At 36.8% G+C, this 17,937-nt stretch overlaps 2 protein-coding genes across 3 annotated transcripts in view; one reads left to right on the top strand and one right to left on the bottom strand.

Annotated features, from left to right (window-relative positions):
• The window catches only part of PDE12 (phosphodiesterase 12), a 22,911-nt gene extending 14,993 nt beyond the window's left edge, over positions 1–7,918 (top strand). Inside the window, exon 3 of the mRNA XM_055557956.1 lies at positions 7,754–7,918. Coding sequence (XP_055413931.1) covers positions 7,754–7,794 — 41 coding nt within the window. The 3' untranslated portion in view covers positions 7,795–7,918. The remainder of the gene's footprint in view (positions 1–7,753) is intronic.
• ARF4 (ADP ribosylation factor 4) overlaps positions 1–17,937 on the bottom strand; it is a 19,743-nt gene extending 1,806 nt beyond the window's left edge. Inside the window, exons 1-5 of one of the 2 annotated variants that reach the window (XM_055557957.1) lie at positions 17,529–17,937; positions 9,000–9,080; positions 7,931–8,040; positions 2,612–2,683; positions 1,022–1,147 (exon numbers count right to left, since the gene is read on the bottom strand). In XM_055557957.1, the coding sequence (XP_055413932.1) occupies positions 1,022–1,147; positions 2,612–2,683; positions 7,931–8,040; positions 9,000–9,080; positions 17,529–17,595 (456 nt within the window). In that variant the 5' untranslated portion in view covers positions 17,596–17,937. Of the gene's footprint in view, positions 1–1,021; positions 1,148–2,611; positions 2,684–7,930; positions 8,041–8,999; positions 9,081–16,758; positions 16,838–17,528 lie in introns of those variants that run through there. The other variant, XM_055557958.1, reaches the window with a different exon arrangement.

Genomic DNA, 17,937 nt, shown 5'->3' with positions numbered 1-17,937 from the left:
GAAAAAGCATGAATTCATATCTCCTCAGCATGGAACAGAGAAGGCAGTGGCAGCCCATTCCAGTGCTCTTGCCTGGAAAATCCCATGGACAGAGGAGCCTGGAAGGCTGCAGTCCATGGGGTCGCTAAGGGTCAGACACAACTGAGCGACTTCACTTTCACTTTTCACTTTTATGCATTGGAGAAGGAAATGGCAACCCACTCCAGTGTTCTTGTTTGGAGAATCCCAGGGACAGGGGAGCCTGGTGGGCTGCCGTCTACGGGGTCGCACAGAGTCAGACACGACTGAAGCGCCTTAGCAGCAGCAGCAGCAGCATGAAAAACTGGCATCGTTTCGTCTGTCTTATTTAAATTAGCCTGGGGCATGTTAAACAGTGAATACAGTTATTGTCATACCACAGTACTTGCCTTGTTGACAAGTTAATGAAAAACTATTGTAAAGCACAAACTACAAAAACAGTTTGTGATATTTTTATATATAAAATAGTATATTGTATTTTGCTAATACTTAGATAACTGATCTAAAATCATAAGCTATTGGAGAGAAAATAGTATTTTTTATAATTCAAAACTCAAAACTTGTTTAAATCATAGTTATAGTCCCTGCACAAGTTTAGTGCTACCATGAAAACAGTAACAAGTAGTATTTAAAATATAGCTGATAAATATTGGAGTTTTAAAAAGAAAACCTAACCACAAAATATGTACTGCAGAGTTATATAAAAGATAGGTTTGAAATAAAGCCTAAAAGAGCTCATTTTTATATAAGCAAGAGTCTCTTACAGGTTTTTTTTTGGCTGCACTGCAAGGCATGAGGGATCTTAGTTTCCCCAACCAGGGCTTGAACCCATGCTCCCTGCAGTGAAGAGTGGTGTCTTAACCACTGGACTGCCAGGGAAGTCCCTGTAGCTTTTAAAAAGATGTGCTCACTACCTGTTTCAAAGAGGACAAGTAAGTTATAAATGTTTAAACTAAATACTAGCTTAAAAATTATCCTAATAATTGAAACTCCAAATACTTACTGTTCTGTTACGAAGGGACTGAAGACCTAATTTATCTGTCATTTCACTAATGGCCATAGCATTCGGCAAGTCCTGTTTGTTTGCAAAAAGCAGCAACACTGCATCTCGCAACTCATCTTCCTGAAGCTAAAAATAAAAACTAAGACTTTAACAACTATTAAATCAAAATTCAATTATTGTACAAACTAGGTAAAACACTGTCTTCCTACATATATACATCATTTATTCAACATTACATACATTATCAAACATTGCCCAATAATCATACACCTACAAGTAAAACAAAACTATTCTCTTAAGTAAATCATCCTATACTTTGTTAAGGTAAATAATTCATGCAGTCTTGACAGTCACCCACAGAGGATCAGGACTGGCAACGACAAGAAACACACATAGGAATAAACATTTATGGGAGAACTTTATGGTATTTAATTGTAAACTCATAGGAATAAACATTTATGGGAGAACTTTATGGTATTTAATTGTAAACTTATTTACATGGTGAATCTTTCTGGACTTTTATACCTTCTAGTCAGCTGGATCAAACAGTGGGAAAATAATATAGTGATTAGGGCATAGTAGTATCATGAAAAATACAAGAGTAATACCAAAAGCTGAAGCTGGTAGGAATCAAATACCGATATGAGACAAAACTCGGAAACTTATGCTAAGTACAAAGTGACAGAACCTTTTAAAAGGTTAACAAAAGACCATATGCATATATACGGGGGAGTGTGGAGTGGAGGGAAGGTATGGGGGACGAATGCTAATGTTTATAGGATTTCTTTTGGAGGTGATGAAAATGTTCTAAAATTCAACTGTGGTAATGATTATACAATTTTTTATACTAGAAACCATTGACTTCTATATATCAAATGAGTGAAGTTATGGTATGTGAATTATATCAATAAAACTTTACCAAAAAAAGATGCGGAAAAAAAAAAAGGAAGAGTAGAAGGGGTAATATTTAACTGAGACATAAAAAGCACCAGTTACACATATACCAGCACTAGGGTTTTATACTTCACTCAACATTCTTAGGAGCAATGAATGATAGTATTTCAGTAACTATTTCACAGCTGTAAGTCTGAAACCATGGCAAAGTTCCTCAACAATCGCCTCCCCAGGATTTTTAACAATATGAATATATGAAAATATTAATCTAATATATGGCAAGGCCAAAATGCCACCATCAACCAAAATGCTATATCCTTTAGGTGGAATTTTTTATCATGGTTGATATTACAAAACATTTTGAAGTTATATATTATAGGTACGGTATAGAGAAAACTGAACCCAATGACCTTGGGAACAAGGATTCCAAGGTCACAAACACTTCAAAATGGGAGACTGACCCACAGAGCATTCTACACACTGGGCTTTCCTCCCAACTTGCTGAAGCAGTCACTCATTCATGTGTATAAATTTTCATGTGCAGTCTTAAGTACCTGTGAATATAGTTCCTCAAGTTCTTTCTAAGCTCACTAATGTAATCAGATTACAGTAAAAATGTACTGACCACTAACAGCACCACTGTCACCCAGAAAATAACGTTATCTTGTAAATGATAAATTAAAAAAAAATTCTCACCATTTTCTGCAGCTCTTCTGCTCCTTCCTGAATTCTTTCACGATCATTGCTATCTACCACAAAAATAAGACCCTGAAGAAAAATTGTTTAAATAAATTATAAGTCACATTTAAAACACAAAATAAACATGAAACCTAAATATACAGGCAGCAAGACCATATCAAGAGTTAAGTGCTAGGAAGAAAGTTTTCTTATTTAAAAAAAAACAAAAAGAAAAGACAGAGCAATAAAAACTAAAAACAGATTTGAACACTATTTGTGATTTTTAACTTATCAATGCTATTTCCAAAAAAAACAAACCCTTACTCTTTTTCCAACCACACTAAAGAATAAACTTTATCCCTTTCCCCTGCCCTTGCAAGTTTAAGTACAGGTTAAGAGTAACAAAATGGCCACAAAGTGGGCACGGAAGTATAAAGGAAGGACAATCCAATTTAGATCAAAGGACAATCCTAAAGATTCAATTTACTAACTGAATTAGCTTACTCGAAGGCATGCACAAAATGAAACTAAAAAAAGAGGAAGGAGGGCACTTCAGTAGTTTTTATATGGTTCATATAAAAAGAAAGTCTTACTCTAGAATGCTGCCTGCCAGTTCCAGAATCAGGGCAGGAAAGTTTTAAGCCAACTATATCAAGAAAAATTCAAGAATGACTTGATCAAATAAGAAATTCTTAACAAAAAGGAAGACAGTAACCATTCTTAAAAGATAGTCATATATTAGAATTTTATACTACAAAAGAATTAGAATTTTATACTAACTGGGAAGGAATTAGCTGAATTAAGATTCTTCCAAAAACTTTCAAATGGTAAAGTATACAATTTTAGGTTAGAGAGAGACAGGGCAGATTTGTTAAAATCTATCCCCACTGTATCAAGTATTATCATTCTCCCCCCAACCTGACCCAAGTATTTTTAATCTTCTGTCACTTTATCACAAACTGTCTTGTGCTATTATTTGTGTAAGTCATCACATTAAATCCACTGAGGGATTAATCCTCTCGGTATTATCATAAAGCTTGCTAAGTACCATGCCAATAAGTATTTCAGGCTACGGACATTAAATGACACATACCTTCTTTTGGTCTAGAAAACTTCAAGCCCATTTCCTTTATCCCTGCAGGAAATCATTTTAAACACCCTACCCTTTGAAAAAAATTTTGGTGCTTTGAGAGCCAGTATATCATAGTGGGTAGATTTTATTTTCTTGGGCTCCAAAATCTCTGTGTTGACTGCAGCCAAAAATTAAGATGCTTGCTCTTTGGAAGAAAAGCTATGACAAACCTAGACAGCATATTAAAAACCAGCAACATCACTTTAGCCGATGAAGGTCCATATATGGTCAAAGCTATGGGTTTTTCCAGTAGTCATGTACGGATGTGAGAGGTGAACCACAAAGAGGCTGAGGACCGAAGAATTGATGCTTTTGAAGTGTGGTGTTGGAGAAGACTCTTGAGAGTCCCCTGGACTGAAGGAGATCTAACCAGACAATCCTAAAGGAAACCAATCCTGAATATTCACTGGAATGACTGATGCTAAAGCTGAAGCTATAGCTCCAATTCTTTGGCCATCTGATGTGAGGAGCTGACTCAGTGGAAAAGGCCCTAATGCTGAGAAAGATTGAGGACAGGAGGAAAAGGGGGCAACAGAAAATGAGATGGTTGGATGGCATCATAGACTCAATGGACCTAAGTCTGAGCAAACTACAGGAGATAGTGAAGGACAGGGAAGCCTGGTGTGCTGCAGTCCATGGGGTCACAAAGACATGGACACGGCTTAGCAACTCAAACAACAATGGCATAGTGGAAAAATAACAAATTCAAATCTAAGCACTGGTTATTAATTATATAAATTACCTAGTCTTTGAACATGCCTCCTATTCTGTAAAATAAAATACTAACAACTTTTTAAGCCTATTAAAGATTAAACATAATCACAGAGGTATAAAAAAATCTAATACTTGTATTTGGCATATCACAGGCATTTAGTAACTGTCTCCTTTTCCTCCTATCCCGAAAGTTAGTCCATTTTAGAACCTACTTCTCTAGAAGAGGTAATGCCTCTAAAACGGATCTAATTTTATCTGGACTACTAACAATCTATTTTTATTGTTTAAAATGCAAATAACACTGTCAGTCCCAACATAACCTTGAGAGGGAAGGTTATTTTAGAAATAAGTTTAAGTTATTCACTTCCTGAGACAGCATAGAATCAAGAAGGTAGAAAAGTTAGGATTCTAAAAATGGCTAGTCTAAGAAAAGACTACTTAAAAAGCCAAATATTTATTTATTTGTTTAGAATAGGAAAATAATTTCAATTATACAAAGAAGAGGAATTTATTGCAATAAACAATGTGTCATGGACTGTTAATATAAGTTAGAGAAAGTATGGTTAAATGGAATAATTAGCTTCTAAAAGAACTTATCATGAATGTTGCAAAAGATAGCTTTAAAAGGATAGTAAAGCTTTCTCCAGCAGCCCTGAGGTCCCTGGGAAGAACTACTTGAACTTTCAATTCTAGGGTGGTCCAGAGAGGCCAGGAATGAGTCTAATTACAAGCTAAAAGAAAATTAAATAGCAGTCTAAACAAGTCAAGGAATACGACCAGGATTACCTTTGGTCGAGAGTTAAAGGCTTAAAAACATGGAAACAATCTCTACGTCCATCAACAGATGAAAGGATTAAAGAAGATGTAGCACATATATACAAGAGAATATTCCTCAGCTGTAAAAAAGAATAAAATAATACCATTTGCAGCAACATGGATGGACCTACAGGTCATCATATTAAGTGAAGAAAGTCAAGAAAAATAAAGACAAATACCATATGACACCACTTACATGTGGAATCTAAAATAGAACATAAACAAACTTATCTACAAAACAGAAACAGTCTCATAGACATAGAGAACAGACTTGTGGTTGATAGATGGGGGTGATGAGGGGGGACTGGGAGCCTGGAATTAACAGATGCAAACCAGTATATATAGGATGGATAAACAAGGTCTTATTGTATAGCACAAGTAACTATATTCAATGCCTCGTGGCAAACCATAATGGAAAAGAACATGTAAAAGAATATATGTCTATATAAGTAAGTCACTTTGCTGTACAGCAGAAATTAAAACACTATAAATCAATTATACTTCAATAAAATTATAAAAATTAAATTAGAAAGAACTAAAGGTTTAGGATTACCGGTTTTACATCATACTAAATTTATTTCAAAAGTGTGTTCTCTAAAAAACGCCTATGACTTACTTTAAAACAATCCAAAAGGCAGAATATATAATAAAGGAGTATCTATTAAACAATACTGTCCATATCCTAATAACTGAAGTTGAGTGACAGATATGTGGGAGTATTATGCTATTCTTTACATTTGTATATATTTGAAAACTTCCACAACAAAGTTTTAAAATATAACTCATGTTAAAACATTTTCTAACCACAGCTATGTTAATGAATAGGCCTCCCTGTGGCTCAGATGGTAAAGAATCAGCGTGCAATGCGGGAGAACCAGGTTTGATCCCTGGGTCACAAAGATTCCCCTTGGAGAAGGGCCTGGCAACCCACTCCAGTATTCTTATTTGGAGAAGCTCATGGACAGAGGAGCCTGGTAGGCTATAGTGCCTGGTGTCAGAAAGAGTCAGACACAACTGGGGGACTGATACTTTCACTTTCATGTTAATGAACAGAAACACTTTTATTTTTTAATAAAAGTATGTCACTTACTTAACATGACATGCTACTTAAACCTGATTGTTTCAGCCACTCACCTAGAGTATTCACTGCTACCTGGTGGCAATAAACCTCACTTGTATACAATGTTATAAGAAGTGCAATCAAGAATGACATTTGCACATCTTAAACATAGGAAGTGCTCGTAACATCACACATTACTGTTTTTTACAAACCTTAATCAACTCCAGTAGTAAACAAAAACTAATAAGAAACCCCTCATGTGGTAGAAATCACCAGAGTTGGGACCTACTTAACTGAAAATGTAAAACAAGAACCAGCTCTCCAGTCTTAATTAAGTCATTCCAAGCTTCAGTTTCCTCAAATGTAAGAGTTAGACTACCACAGTGGTTCTTAAGAGGGAGCAATTTTGTCTCCAGGAAATATTTTGCAATACGTGGAGACATTTTTGGTTGTTGCAACTGGACTGGGTAGAGGAGACTATGACTGGGTAGATTACAACTAGTGGATAAAGGCCAATGATGCTGCCAACCACTCTACAATGAATGCAAAGGAGAGCCCTCTCCATACTCATTAACAAAGAACTAACCATCCTGAAATGTCAAAAATGCTACTGCTGAAAAACCCAGTAATGGAGCCTAAGGTCCCAAACCAGCAGCATTAGCACCATCACGTGAGAATATGCTAGGAATGAAGAATCTCAAGCCTTACTCAGCCAGGTCCCACTGAACTGACCTGTATTTTAACAAATACCCAGGAGATTCATATGCAGGTTAAAGTTTGAGAAACACTACTGATGTCTAGGTTATGTTGCCAGAGATTCTGATTCAAGTGGTCAGGTATTATGCTCAGGTTTTTGAGGCTTTTAATACTCTCCAGGTGACTTTAATATGCAGTCAAATTGGAGAATTCCTGCTCCATAGGATCACTAAAGTCTCTTCCGTGTCACTATTACACATACTACATGATAATACAAAAATACTTCACAAATCAACAGAGAAGCTCTAACTTAATATATTTTTTCTTCATGTATCTTAATAAACTCCACTGAGTTAAATGAAAGTGAAAGTGAAGTCGTTCAGTCGCGTCCGACTCTTCGAGACCCCATGAACTACAGCTCACCAGGCCCTCCGTCCATGGGATTTTCCAGGCAAGAGTACTGGAGTGCGGTGCCATTGCCTTCTCCGTGAACAGCGACTAGGCATATCATATTTACTTGGAGCTGCTGTACTTGGTGAAGCCTTAGTGCCCTCACTGCAGTACATTCATTAAAAACTACAATGACAGAAAGCTGTACTTTTAGAAGATCTTACTTCTAAGATTCTACACTAAGAATGAAACCAACAGAACTACTGATAAGACATCTAATTCAATCTTGAGAGCCATCCCAATTCACCTTCCAAAATATTACTATGATAATTATTTAACTTTTCTACCCTAGGTAATTTAGTCTACAAAGGCACGAAGGAGAGAGTCCACTGACGAACACGGAAGTACTGATAAGAAGAATGCCAACTCACAGAGTGAACACGAATATCCAAGTAAACAGTATTTATTAAACTTTATAACATGAAACATATAAAGAGAAGTTATAAAATGTATAGCATTCCTTACTTACCTGGGTATTTTGAAAGTAATGCCTCCAAAGAGGCCTAATTTTATCTTGACCACCAACATCCCATACTGTGAAACAAATGTTCTTATATTCTACTGTTTCCACATTAAAACCTACATAGAAAAAAAAAAAAGACCATTATGCACAATGTCATTCAGAAAACAACCCCTTTGACTGTGGAATTCCCTCAGAATTGGTTTTCGTTTTTTTTTTTAAGTCCTAATACAGCATATTAAAAACCAAAGACATTACTTTGCCAACAAAGGTCCATCTAGTCAAGGCTATGGTTTTTCCTGTGGTCATGTATGGATGTGAGAGTTGGACTGTGAAGAAAGCTGAGCGCCGAAGAATTGATTCTTTTGCGCTGTGGTGTTGGAGAAGACTCTTGAGAGTCCCTTGGACTGCAAGGAGATCCAACCAGTCCATTCTGAAGATCAGCCCTGGGATTTCTTTGGAAGGAATGATGCTAAAGCTGAAACTCCAGTACTTTGGCCACCTCATGAGAAGAGCTGACTCATTGGAAAAAACTCTTGATGCTGGGAGGGATTGGGGGCAGGAGGAGAAGGGGACGACAGAGGATGAGATGGCTGGATGGCATCACCGACTTGATGGACATGAGTCTGAGTGAACTCCGGGAGTTGGTGATGGACAGGGAGGCCTGGCTTGCTTCGATTCATTGGGTCGCAAAGAGTCGGACATGACTGAGCGACTGAACTGACTGAATACATAATCAACAAAGGTAAAAACCCAAGACAGATACAATGATGCATGTATGTTATTAATGGTACATTTGTCCAAACCCACATAATGTACCAAACCTTAAGTATATGGACTTCGGATGATTATGATGTGTTAATGTATGTTTATTAATTGATAAAATAAGTGATATTGATGATGGAGAGGGCTATGCATGTGCAGGGGAAGAGGACATATGGGAAATCTCTGTAGTTTCCTTTCAATTTTTCTGTGAACCAAAAACTACTCTTAAAAAAAGTCAAAATTAAACTGTATTCTATTTCACTTTATAATACATTATTGTGATATAAATAAAAGTCACTATAAACCTTCTTACCAATGGTAGGAATGGTGGTGACTATCTCCCCTAACTTCAGTTTATACAGAATGGTCGTCTTGCCAGCAGCGTCCAATCCAACTAGAAAAAGACATTACAGATTTTAAATCTAGACCAAAAGGACACACCAAGATACAATTTTAAAACAAATTTTTAGTTTGAAAGCAAAAGTTGACTGGTCAAGGCACTAATGAATTAGAAATGAAATCACCTCATTTCTAGCTCACGAAGACTTCACTTCCTAAAAAAGCCATTTCCATTTTCCTTTCTAGACCTAGAGAGATAGCATGGGGTCACTTAAGGAAAAGAGGTCAGAGAAATTAGCTATAAAATAAAGGGACCTGATCAAGTAATCTAAGATCTCTTTCAAGTCCTCATTAATTCTATGAAATACTTCCATTTTAAAAAACACAAATTAGAAATGGGATTAGAGAACACATAAGAACAAATTAAGAGCAATCTTTAAGATTGACAAAGTCAATTCCCTTTAATATAACAAGAAAATTTTAAGTAAAGGTCTTAATGTTAGAGGAAAAACTGTATATAACTATGCCTTTCTTAAATTATAAAGATGAGGCCAACTTTACCCATATCTTAATCCATTTCAACATCAAATATGCAGAAGTGATACAAAAGACTGGTTAATCTCGGTTGTGAAAACTGCCCTGTCATACTCATCTCCCATGTAAGTAATGCCTAAATTCTTAAAATTCCTTTGAGGCAGGTGGATATAAGTAGGGAGGAATGTACTTGTTCTGAGAAAAGCATGAATCTTTGAAAATCTGCACATACTACATTATTTGCTAAAGCCTTCAAAAATGGAAGGTCAATACCTAATAACCTCATTGAATGGATTATTCATCTAAGGAATCACATTTGGTCGCCTACATGAACACTATCACAGATTTTAAAATCAATTCAACTAAGTATTGACTTAAGCAAGGATATTTACTTCAGAGCATGACTTAACAAAGGAAACCCATGCTGTTAAAAAAAAAAAAACTGAAATCACCTCACTTATCTAATTTACATTCCTGTGCAAGTAGTTTAACTTTTATCAGTTAGTCCAAAATGAAATCAAAGACTAGAGTAGTATTCAAATTCCTTCTACCTATATAACAATCCTATCTGCTCTGCTCTGTATCCTACAATGGGGAGGGCTTTAAGATCTCCTTGGAATTGCAAGGCAATTATACTCCCCCAAAATTAATATAATATTTTATTATTTTATTAATAAAATATAATAAAATTTTAAAAAGAAAAAAGGGCTAGAGGAAAGTATGAGAAGGTATGTCATCAAATAGAGATATGAAAACTATTAAAAACAATCAAACAGAAACTCTGGAGTTTAAAAGTACAATATCGAAATGGAAAAACACCACTAGAAGAGTTCAACAGCATATCTGAGCTGGTAGAAAAAGGAATCAATGAGCTTTGAGATAGGTCAACTGAGACTATTCACACTGAGGAAAAGGAAAAAAAAATAAGGAAGTAAACGGAGTATCAGAGACAAGAGCGACACCATCAGGGATACCAAAACATGCATAATGAGAGCCCCAGAAAAGGAAAAAGACAGAAAGAATATCTGAAGAAACAGTGACTGAAAACTTCCCAAAGTTAATAAAAAAACACTAATCTACACACCCCAAAAGCCAAAAAAACTCGAAGTAGGATGAACTGCAAAAAAAATTAACATTAGATTGTAAACAAAGTGCTGAAAGCTAGATAAAGAAAGAATCTTGAAAGCAGCAAGAGAGAAAATGATTCATCATGTACAGAAGACTCTCAATAAGATTAAATGCTGATTTCTCATGAGAAACTATGGAAGCCAGAAGGCAGCAGGATGTTATATTCAAAGTAATGGAAGAAAGAACATCCATCAAGAATCCTACGTCCAGCAAAACTATCCTTCAAAAATGAGAAAGTAAGACGTTTCCAAATAAAAACAAAGAAAATTTGTTACTAGCAAACCTATCCTAGAAAAAAATACTAAACGGAGTTTCAAACTTAAGTGAAAGGACTCTAGATGATAATGTGAATCCATATGGAGAAATAAAGAGCACTGGTAGAAGATAAAAAAAAGAAAGGGTTTGAACTGGAGTCTCCTGAATTGCAGATAGATTCTTTACCATCTGAGCCACCAGGGAAGCCAGGTAAAAGATAACTACATATTAAATAAAAGGCAGTTTAAAAAACAATCTCCATGGAGACGCAGGCATTTTATGCTGTCTTACTCCTTACCTCTAATCACTGTTTCCCACTTCTTCATACTGAAACTGTTTATTCTGTCCAAAATATTATGACACTTAAAGTGGAGCCACACTCTAAGCCCTCACTTATGGACGTAAGAAAAACAAACCTTTAACAGGAACTGCTTTATTCTCACCTAGGGATGGATCGAACCCTAGGGATGGATCGAACCCATGTTACTCCGCAGAGCAAGTGTGGAGTCTTAACCACTGGACTACCAGGGAAGCCCCTGTTCTATTTCTTAACTATGGAACAGTAGCAAACATATCAGAAAACGTTAACTTTAAAAGATACACAAGGAAACAAAAGCAGCTACGTTAGTTTAGCATTTTCAATAAAAATACAGAGGACGAAGGGGTGAACAACAGGATCTTTTCATTGTTGGAAAAAGCTTTAAGTATCTTGAGTCTAAATCCTCTTCAGGCAGTTTCTATCAAATTTTAAAATAAAGCAAAATTCACCTTTAGCTAAGTCCAAATACCATTAGCCCAAGTCAGAAGAACTGCAACTGAAATGCTGATTAGAAAAAACACTTGTGGGAAGACTCCCTGATGGTCCAGTGGTTAAGAATCCACCTCCCAACCCAGGGGACAGGGGTTTGATCCCTGGTCCAGGAACTAAGATCCAACATGCCCAAGGGCAACTAAAATCATGCACCACAACTACTGAGCCCATGTTCTGCAACAAGAAGCCACTGCAATGTGCACCACAACTAGAGAGTAGCCCTCACTCACAACTAGAGAAAGCCCATGGGCAGCAGTGAATACCCAGCACAGCCAAAAATTAATTAATAAAAAAAAATTTTTTTTAATTTATGTTTAGTTTGGAGAACTCATGTACATACCTGTCCTCACTGGAGGTCCAACTGGACCTCAAATCTTAGTTTAAAAACAATGTTAGTCCAAAAATATTGACAAGGAATGAAAGAAATCCAGGACAAATAATGATTACATAACTACTTTAGGTTATACAAAACCATTCAGGTAATTAAACTTTTCTTTAAATGACAATTTATACCTGTTTGTGTGCATAATTAATATCTTTCTACTCTATACAGAGTATAGAACTTTTTTACACAATAAACATGTATTGATTTCATTAAAAAGAAAATATTTCCCAAGTAATGTCTTTCCTTTACTAAAAACTGTTGGGACTAGTGAAAACTCATCAGGATGATTGCTTAAGAGACTTAATATTTTATATGTTTATTTTAATTGAAAAAAGAGGAAAGCATTTACAAAAATAGTGCATCCATAAAGTTTTTTTAAGCATCCGTAAGCTATTTTTAAAATTTTAAGACAAGAGTTAAGTGGCTCACAGCCACATACAAGACTCTAAAATCAAAAAGATTATCTTTTTTGAATTGTATCTAAAATAAGTGTGTATAAATGCAAGCCATAAGTTTTGAGGTATTTTTATCATGAAGTTTAAGATGCACAAATTAATGTATATCATCACTCATTATATACTTCTATATTCAAAGAAATGTTGGTATCACAATTCTGTGCCACTTTAGTTATTTCTGAAGTATTATTTTCTTAATGTTGCAATATTTGGCAATGAGATTTCTCCACGAAATGAAGCTATAACCAATCCTCAACTAGCCAAGATAAGACTCTAATCTGTACAGGCCAGTAATGTCCTCCCCTTCCCTCTCACCCTCATAAACAAGTCACTGTTTTGAAAGATATACTGGAATTACTTGTTCTCCTTGACTGGACCTACACTTCGACGGAACAGTCAAAAAGCAGCAAAACTGTCCCCCAAATCTTTTGGCAATCATTAGAAATACTTTAAGTTAAAGAAAATAGATTGCAATTACCTCAACTTGGGAAAAAACCAAATGCAAAAAAAAAAAAGGCTGAAAAGAAGTATATTTTCAGTAAGTAAAGTTTCAGTTAGGATATTTTTCTTCATGTTTTTCTTTCAGATTTTCTACAAGGAAGCTTAAAATAAACTTCATAATAATTTTTAAATAATTAAAAATCAAGTCCTTATTGTGATCCAAACACAATACCAGGTGACTGCATACATTTTGTAATTTAACCCTCACAATAACTCTCCATTTTTGAAATTCAGAAATGTTCTCAGAGTCACAGGAGTAGTAAAACAGATTTTAAAACACAAGATCTTTTCGAAAAACTAGATCCATACATAGCTGCAGGAACGTGAAAAGGTGTAGCTGCTTTTGAAAAAGTTTATCAGTTCCTCAATATGTAAAACATAATTAAGAATGACCCAACAGTCCCATTCCTAGCTAATTTACCCACAAGAATTAAAAATATATGCCTCCACAAAAACTGCATGAATGTTCATAGTAGCATAATTTATAAGAACCAAAATGTGAAAACTACATTTCCATCAACTGATGAATGATAAACAAGCTGTGGAATATATCCATACAATGGAATTATTATTGGGCCATAAAAAGGAATGGAGTACTGATACAGGCTATAATGTGTCAGTATAATGAACCTTGGAAACATGTTCAGTGAAAGAAGGCAGACACTAAAGTCCACATATATCCTGAACAAACAAGACCACAGCAACAGAGAGCAGAAAAATGGTTTGTTGCAAGACGGAGCGGTGAGGAGCAGGAGTGACTGCTAAAGTGGTGGCTTCTTTCTGGGCTGATGAAATGTTTTAGAATTAACACAGTGGTAGAAGTTCCCTGGTGGCCTAACGGTTAGGATTTGCGGCTTTCACTGCAATGGTCCAGGTTAGATCCCGTCTCAGAGAAATAAGATCCCACAGCCACCAAAAAAAAAGGTGGTGTTAATAGTTATACAAATTTGTGAATATACTAAAAATCACTGAATTACACACTTTAAATCAATGAGTATTATGTGAACTACATCTCAATTTTTTTTTTAATTAAAAACAATCTTAGGTCTGATGCCAGAGTACTCATATATCAACATTCTTCCTTCAGGTTTGCTTGGTGGACCCAGAGTACATTAATATTTTATCTAATTTCTCAGAGGTTCAGTTATCAAAACTGACACTGACGCGAACAGGTGTATAGGAAAATTATAATGAGCTTGGGTTTTGCTTCTACCCAACAGCTCAGGGATGTCAGCACTTTGATTACTGTGCTATTAATTAGTAGCAAATTATCAGTCTCTGATAGAAATACCTTATAATAATACATGAGGGTGCACCTAAGGGTGGCTTCATCAACATCTAATGGCATAAAGCTAAGGATTTTTGCTTCTTCTATCATTTCCCTCCATCATACAACTAAGCAGAAGACCTCCCCCTTTTTTAAAGGCTGGCAATTATGGTTTCAGTTAATGACCTAAGGAAAAAGTCGTAATAAACTAAGTCAAAAAGAACACAAGGCTATATACCACAACTACAATTCTGGAGAAACAAAAACTTCCTCTTAAAAGCTAAGAGTAAGTATAACAAATGTAGTGGAATTATAAAATATCAATTATTCTTTTTCACATCTTCTAAATTTAACAAAAAGGACCTTATTTTTAGAATCAAGACCAAAAGTTTTAAGTTACATAGTAAATATATGGTCCAAAAAAGCCAGTCACATGTAAAATAACACAAATCTACACTGGATTAGCAATTTTTTGAAAGCCAACACTTTTTCAGCTTCTCAACAGGCAACTACTTGCAACTTTAAAGAGAGAAGAATTAATAACTCCTCTACATAACATGTTGTTTTCAAACACAAACAACATTTAGAGAGTCATTTACCAAAATTACATCTCATCACAAATTAAAATATGGAGATCATACTGAAAACAGGATAATAAAGGAACTACGTGAAAAATCTAAGGTGGTAACTGACTTTGAATTTAAGCTCAATAATAATCATTCCCATGTGATTTTCCCTTTGGAGAAAAATTAAATAATTTCTATCAATCTATAGTTTGATGTTACATTCAACACACTGTGTTATTTTAAATTTTTTAATTAGTTAACATAAAGTGCAACTTCAAACATCTTTTAAAATTACTTTAGCTTTCAGGAAAGCATGTGTACGAATAAAATGTAAAACTCCACAGAAATTTGGCAAACCAGATTCATTAGCTATCTGCTATCTTTCAACAATACTTTAAAATGGTAAAATCTGAAAAAGTCACTGACTCAAGGAAGCATGAATTTTATCTAAGCCATATAAAGGAAAAGGAAGAACATATGCCTGTCAGAGAACATTAATAATGGAAAAATAATCTTTAATTGGTAATTCTAAACTTGGATGGGGCAGACACATTAAGATTATTTATGCTATCACTCATAAAGCTAGATATAAAAATCTAAGAGTGATCAAACTTCCGAATCACCTATTTCACTATCCATACACATACTCCCCATATGGTTAATGCTTCATTTGATGAGTTACCATAAAAGGTGACCTTGTGATTTCACTATATTTAATCAAGGAAACCTAATTATCCTGAATTAAAATCCAAAACAAGAATAGCAAACCTAATAGAAAATTTAACATGAAATGATTTAAATAATTTCAAATCATGACTTCTATTCCCTGCACAAATGCACAAAGTTATTTTTCTTCTTCCACTTTCTTTCATTTCTGGCGAGTAAGGGGGAGAAATGCTCCCCTAATACATATCAATATTTGAAAGTGCTTAGACCATACATAATTCTACCTTTCTTTTCTGAAACTTCCAGCCATTACAAAAGACTAAAGAAAAGAAAAACAACAAGTTACAAGAAATCTTAAGTAAAGTATTTTATACTACATTTCAAATATAACACACTACATTTTCCAAGAACAGAAACACACACTAGGTAATCTCTTTAAAGAACACGCTGGAAATTCATTTATGACAGTCCAAAGGTCTCCCATTGACTTCAAATACTTCGGACTGTCGATTTTCAGGTACCTTTAAAGCTCAAACATTATGCTTACTTACCCTCCTAAAAATAATTCTTTTTTATAACTGAAATCTGATAACTTTGAAAGAGAAAACAATTTCATTTATCTCTGAAAATGAATTATCAACAATTGTTTCAGGGACTGTGAGTAAGCTGGAATTAGAGTTAAGTGAAAAAAGAACCAAATGTGCATATCCTTAACCGTTGTGTATCTTGAACCTTGCTTCCGGGAACTTTCAAATAAAACCTCCCCCTAACTCCACTTCTCTAGAAAACAAGCTAACGAACCAACAAAACTCAATGTTTAAATTAAGCGAGGCTCCTCATAGCATTTTTTAGGTTCACAGACCTAAGTTGTGATGTAAAAACTACTCACAGTACCATCGGGGAGACGCTGCTTACATCACTCAAGTGACAAGCCCCTGCTCCCTCAGCAGAGCAAAACACCGACCCTAAAGAGCAATTTTTTAAAAGCCCACCTTCCGTAAGATTTTTTTTAAACACTCGTGTAATTACTACTTAACAAAGTCTCCCTAAAATTATGCGTCATGATGTTCACTTACTGAAAACTTGTCACCAGCTTAAAAAAAAAGTTTCTAAGCCTTCTCCCCCACCCCATTAAACTTTAGCCAGCTGAATAAAAAATACGTACTTTGAAAACTCTCTGGTAAACCAAATATATTTAGCCCTTGAGACTGGCCAAAAGAAACATTCATGATAATCTCAAGTTTTCAAGGACATTAATAAGGAAAAAAATAGGTATGTATATATATGAGGCGGAATCCAGAGCGAAGCGAAGTTTAGCGAAGAGACAGCGCGCTGAGGATTCCGGACTCCACGGAAAGCTAGGTGCTCCCGGGCCACCGCACTGGGCCTGGCCACTTCCTGCCCGGGCCGGCTCAGGGCAGTCGGCGACTGCTCGCTCACACAGCGTTGGGAGTGTGCAGAGTGTGTACACGGGGCGGAAAGGGGGAGGAGGAAGGCTGGAGTCGCCGGGCCTCCCCCTCCCTCCCGACCGCTGCCCACACCCGGGAAGAAGGGAGCCAGATCGCTCTCTCAGAATGGGCCTCGCCAGCCTCTTCCGGGCTCGGAAGATCCGAGAGTTCGCTACCCTCACATCTCCGCCCAATTGTGTCGGGCTTTCAATAAGACAAGCAGAAAAACGCCAAACTCAGAAGGAGAAAACCTTGCCCGCGGCCCACTTCCAACCTCTTCAACACATCTGCGGCGACCGCCCACCCTTCACCCCATTGTTTCCCATTAGGAATTCCTCCCGACCCCCAGCTCGCCGCCCCTCCCCCACCACAGCGGACCGGGGGGAAAAAAAAAAAACAACCAAAAAACAGGCCCCGAGGCCACCCCGAGCTTAGAGATCCGTCCGCCCCACCCGGGCCTGGTCTCCTTTCTCAGGCCCTTACTCACCCATCAAAATGCGCATCTGCTTCTTGCCGAAGAGGCGGGAGAAGAGGGAGGAGATGGTGAGGCCCATGGCGGTAGTGGCACTTGCAATGGGCAGGAGCAAAAGGGGTTTGGGGCGTCCCCGGGCCTTCTCCTTTTACGCTCCCAGAAAACTCAGCGAGTAAAGAGCTGCTGAGGAAGAAAGACGGCTGCGGGGACGGTTCGCTAGCCGGCGTGTCCGAAAAAGCTCCCGGACAGCGGGATGAGGACCTGCTCCACGACTGGCGGGGCAGCTCCGGCTCCGGCGTTAAATCTTCGGCTGTGCCACGTCACGAGGCAGCCGCGGCAACTACGGCAGCGGTCCGGCCCCTCCAACGCGGACAGATTCGCGTCACCGCCGCCCCATCCCCCTGCGCTTCCGGCGCTTCCCGAA

This window comes from Bubalus kerabau, chromosome 20 (assembly GCF_029407905.1).
Source record: "Bubalus kerabau isolate K-KA32 ecotype Philippines breed swamp buffalo chromosome 20, PCC_UOA_SB_1v2, whole genome shotgun sequence".
NCBI lineage: Eukaryota > Metazoa > Chordata > Mammalia > Artiodactyla > Bovidae > Bubalus > Bubalus kerabau.
This window is presented reverse-complemented; position numbering and strand designations above follow the sequence as displayed.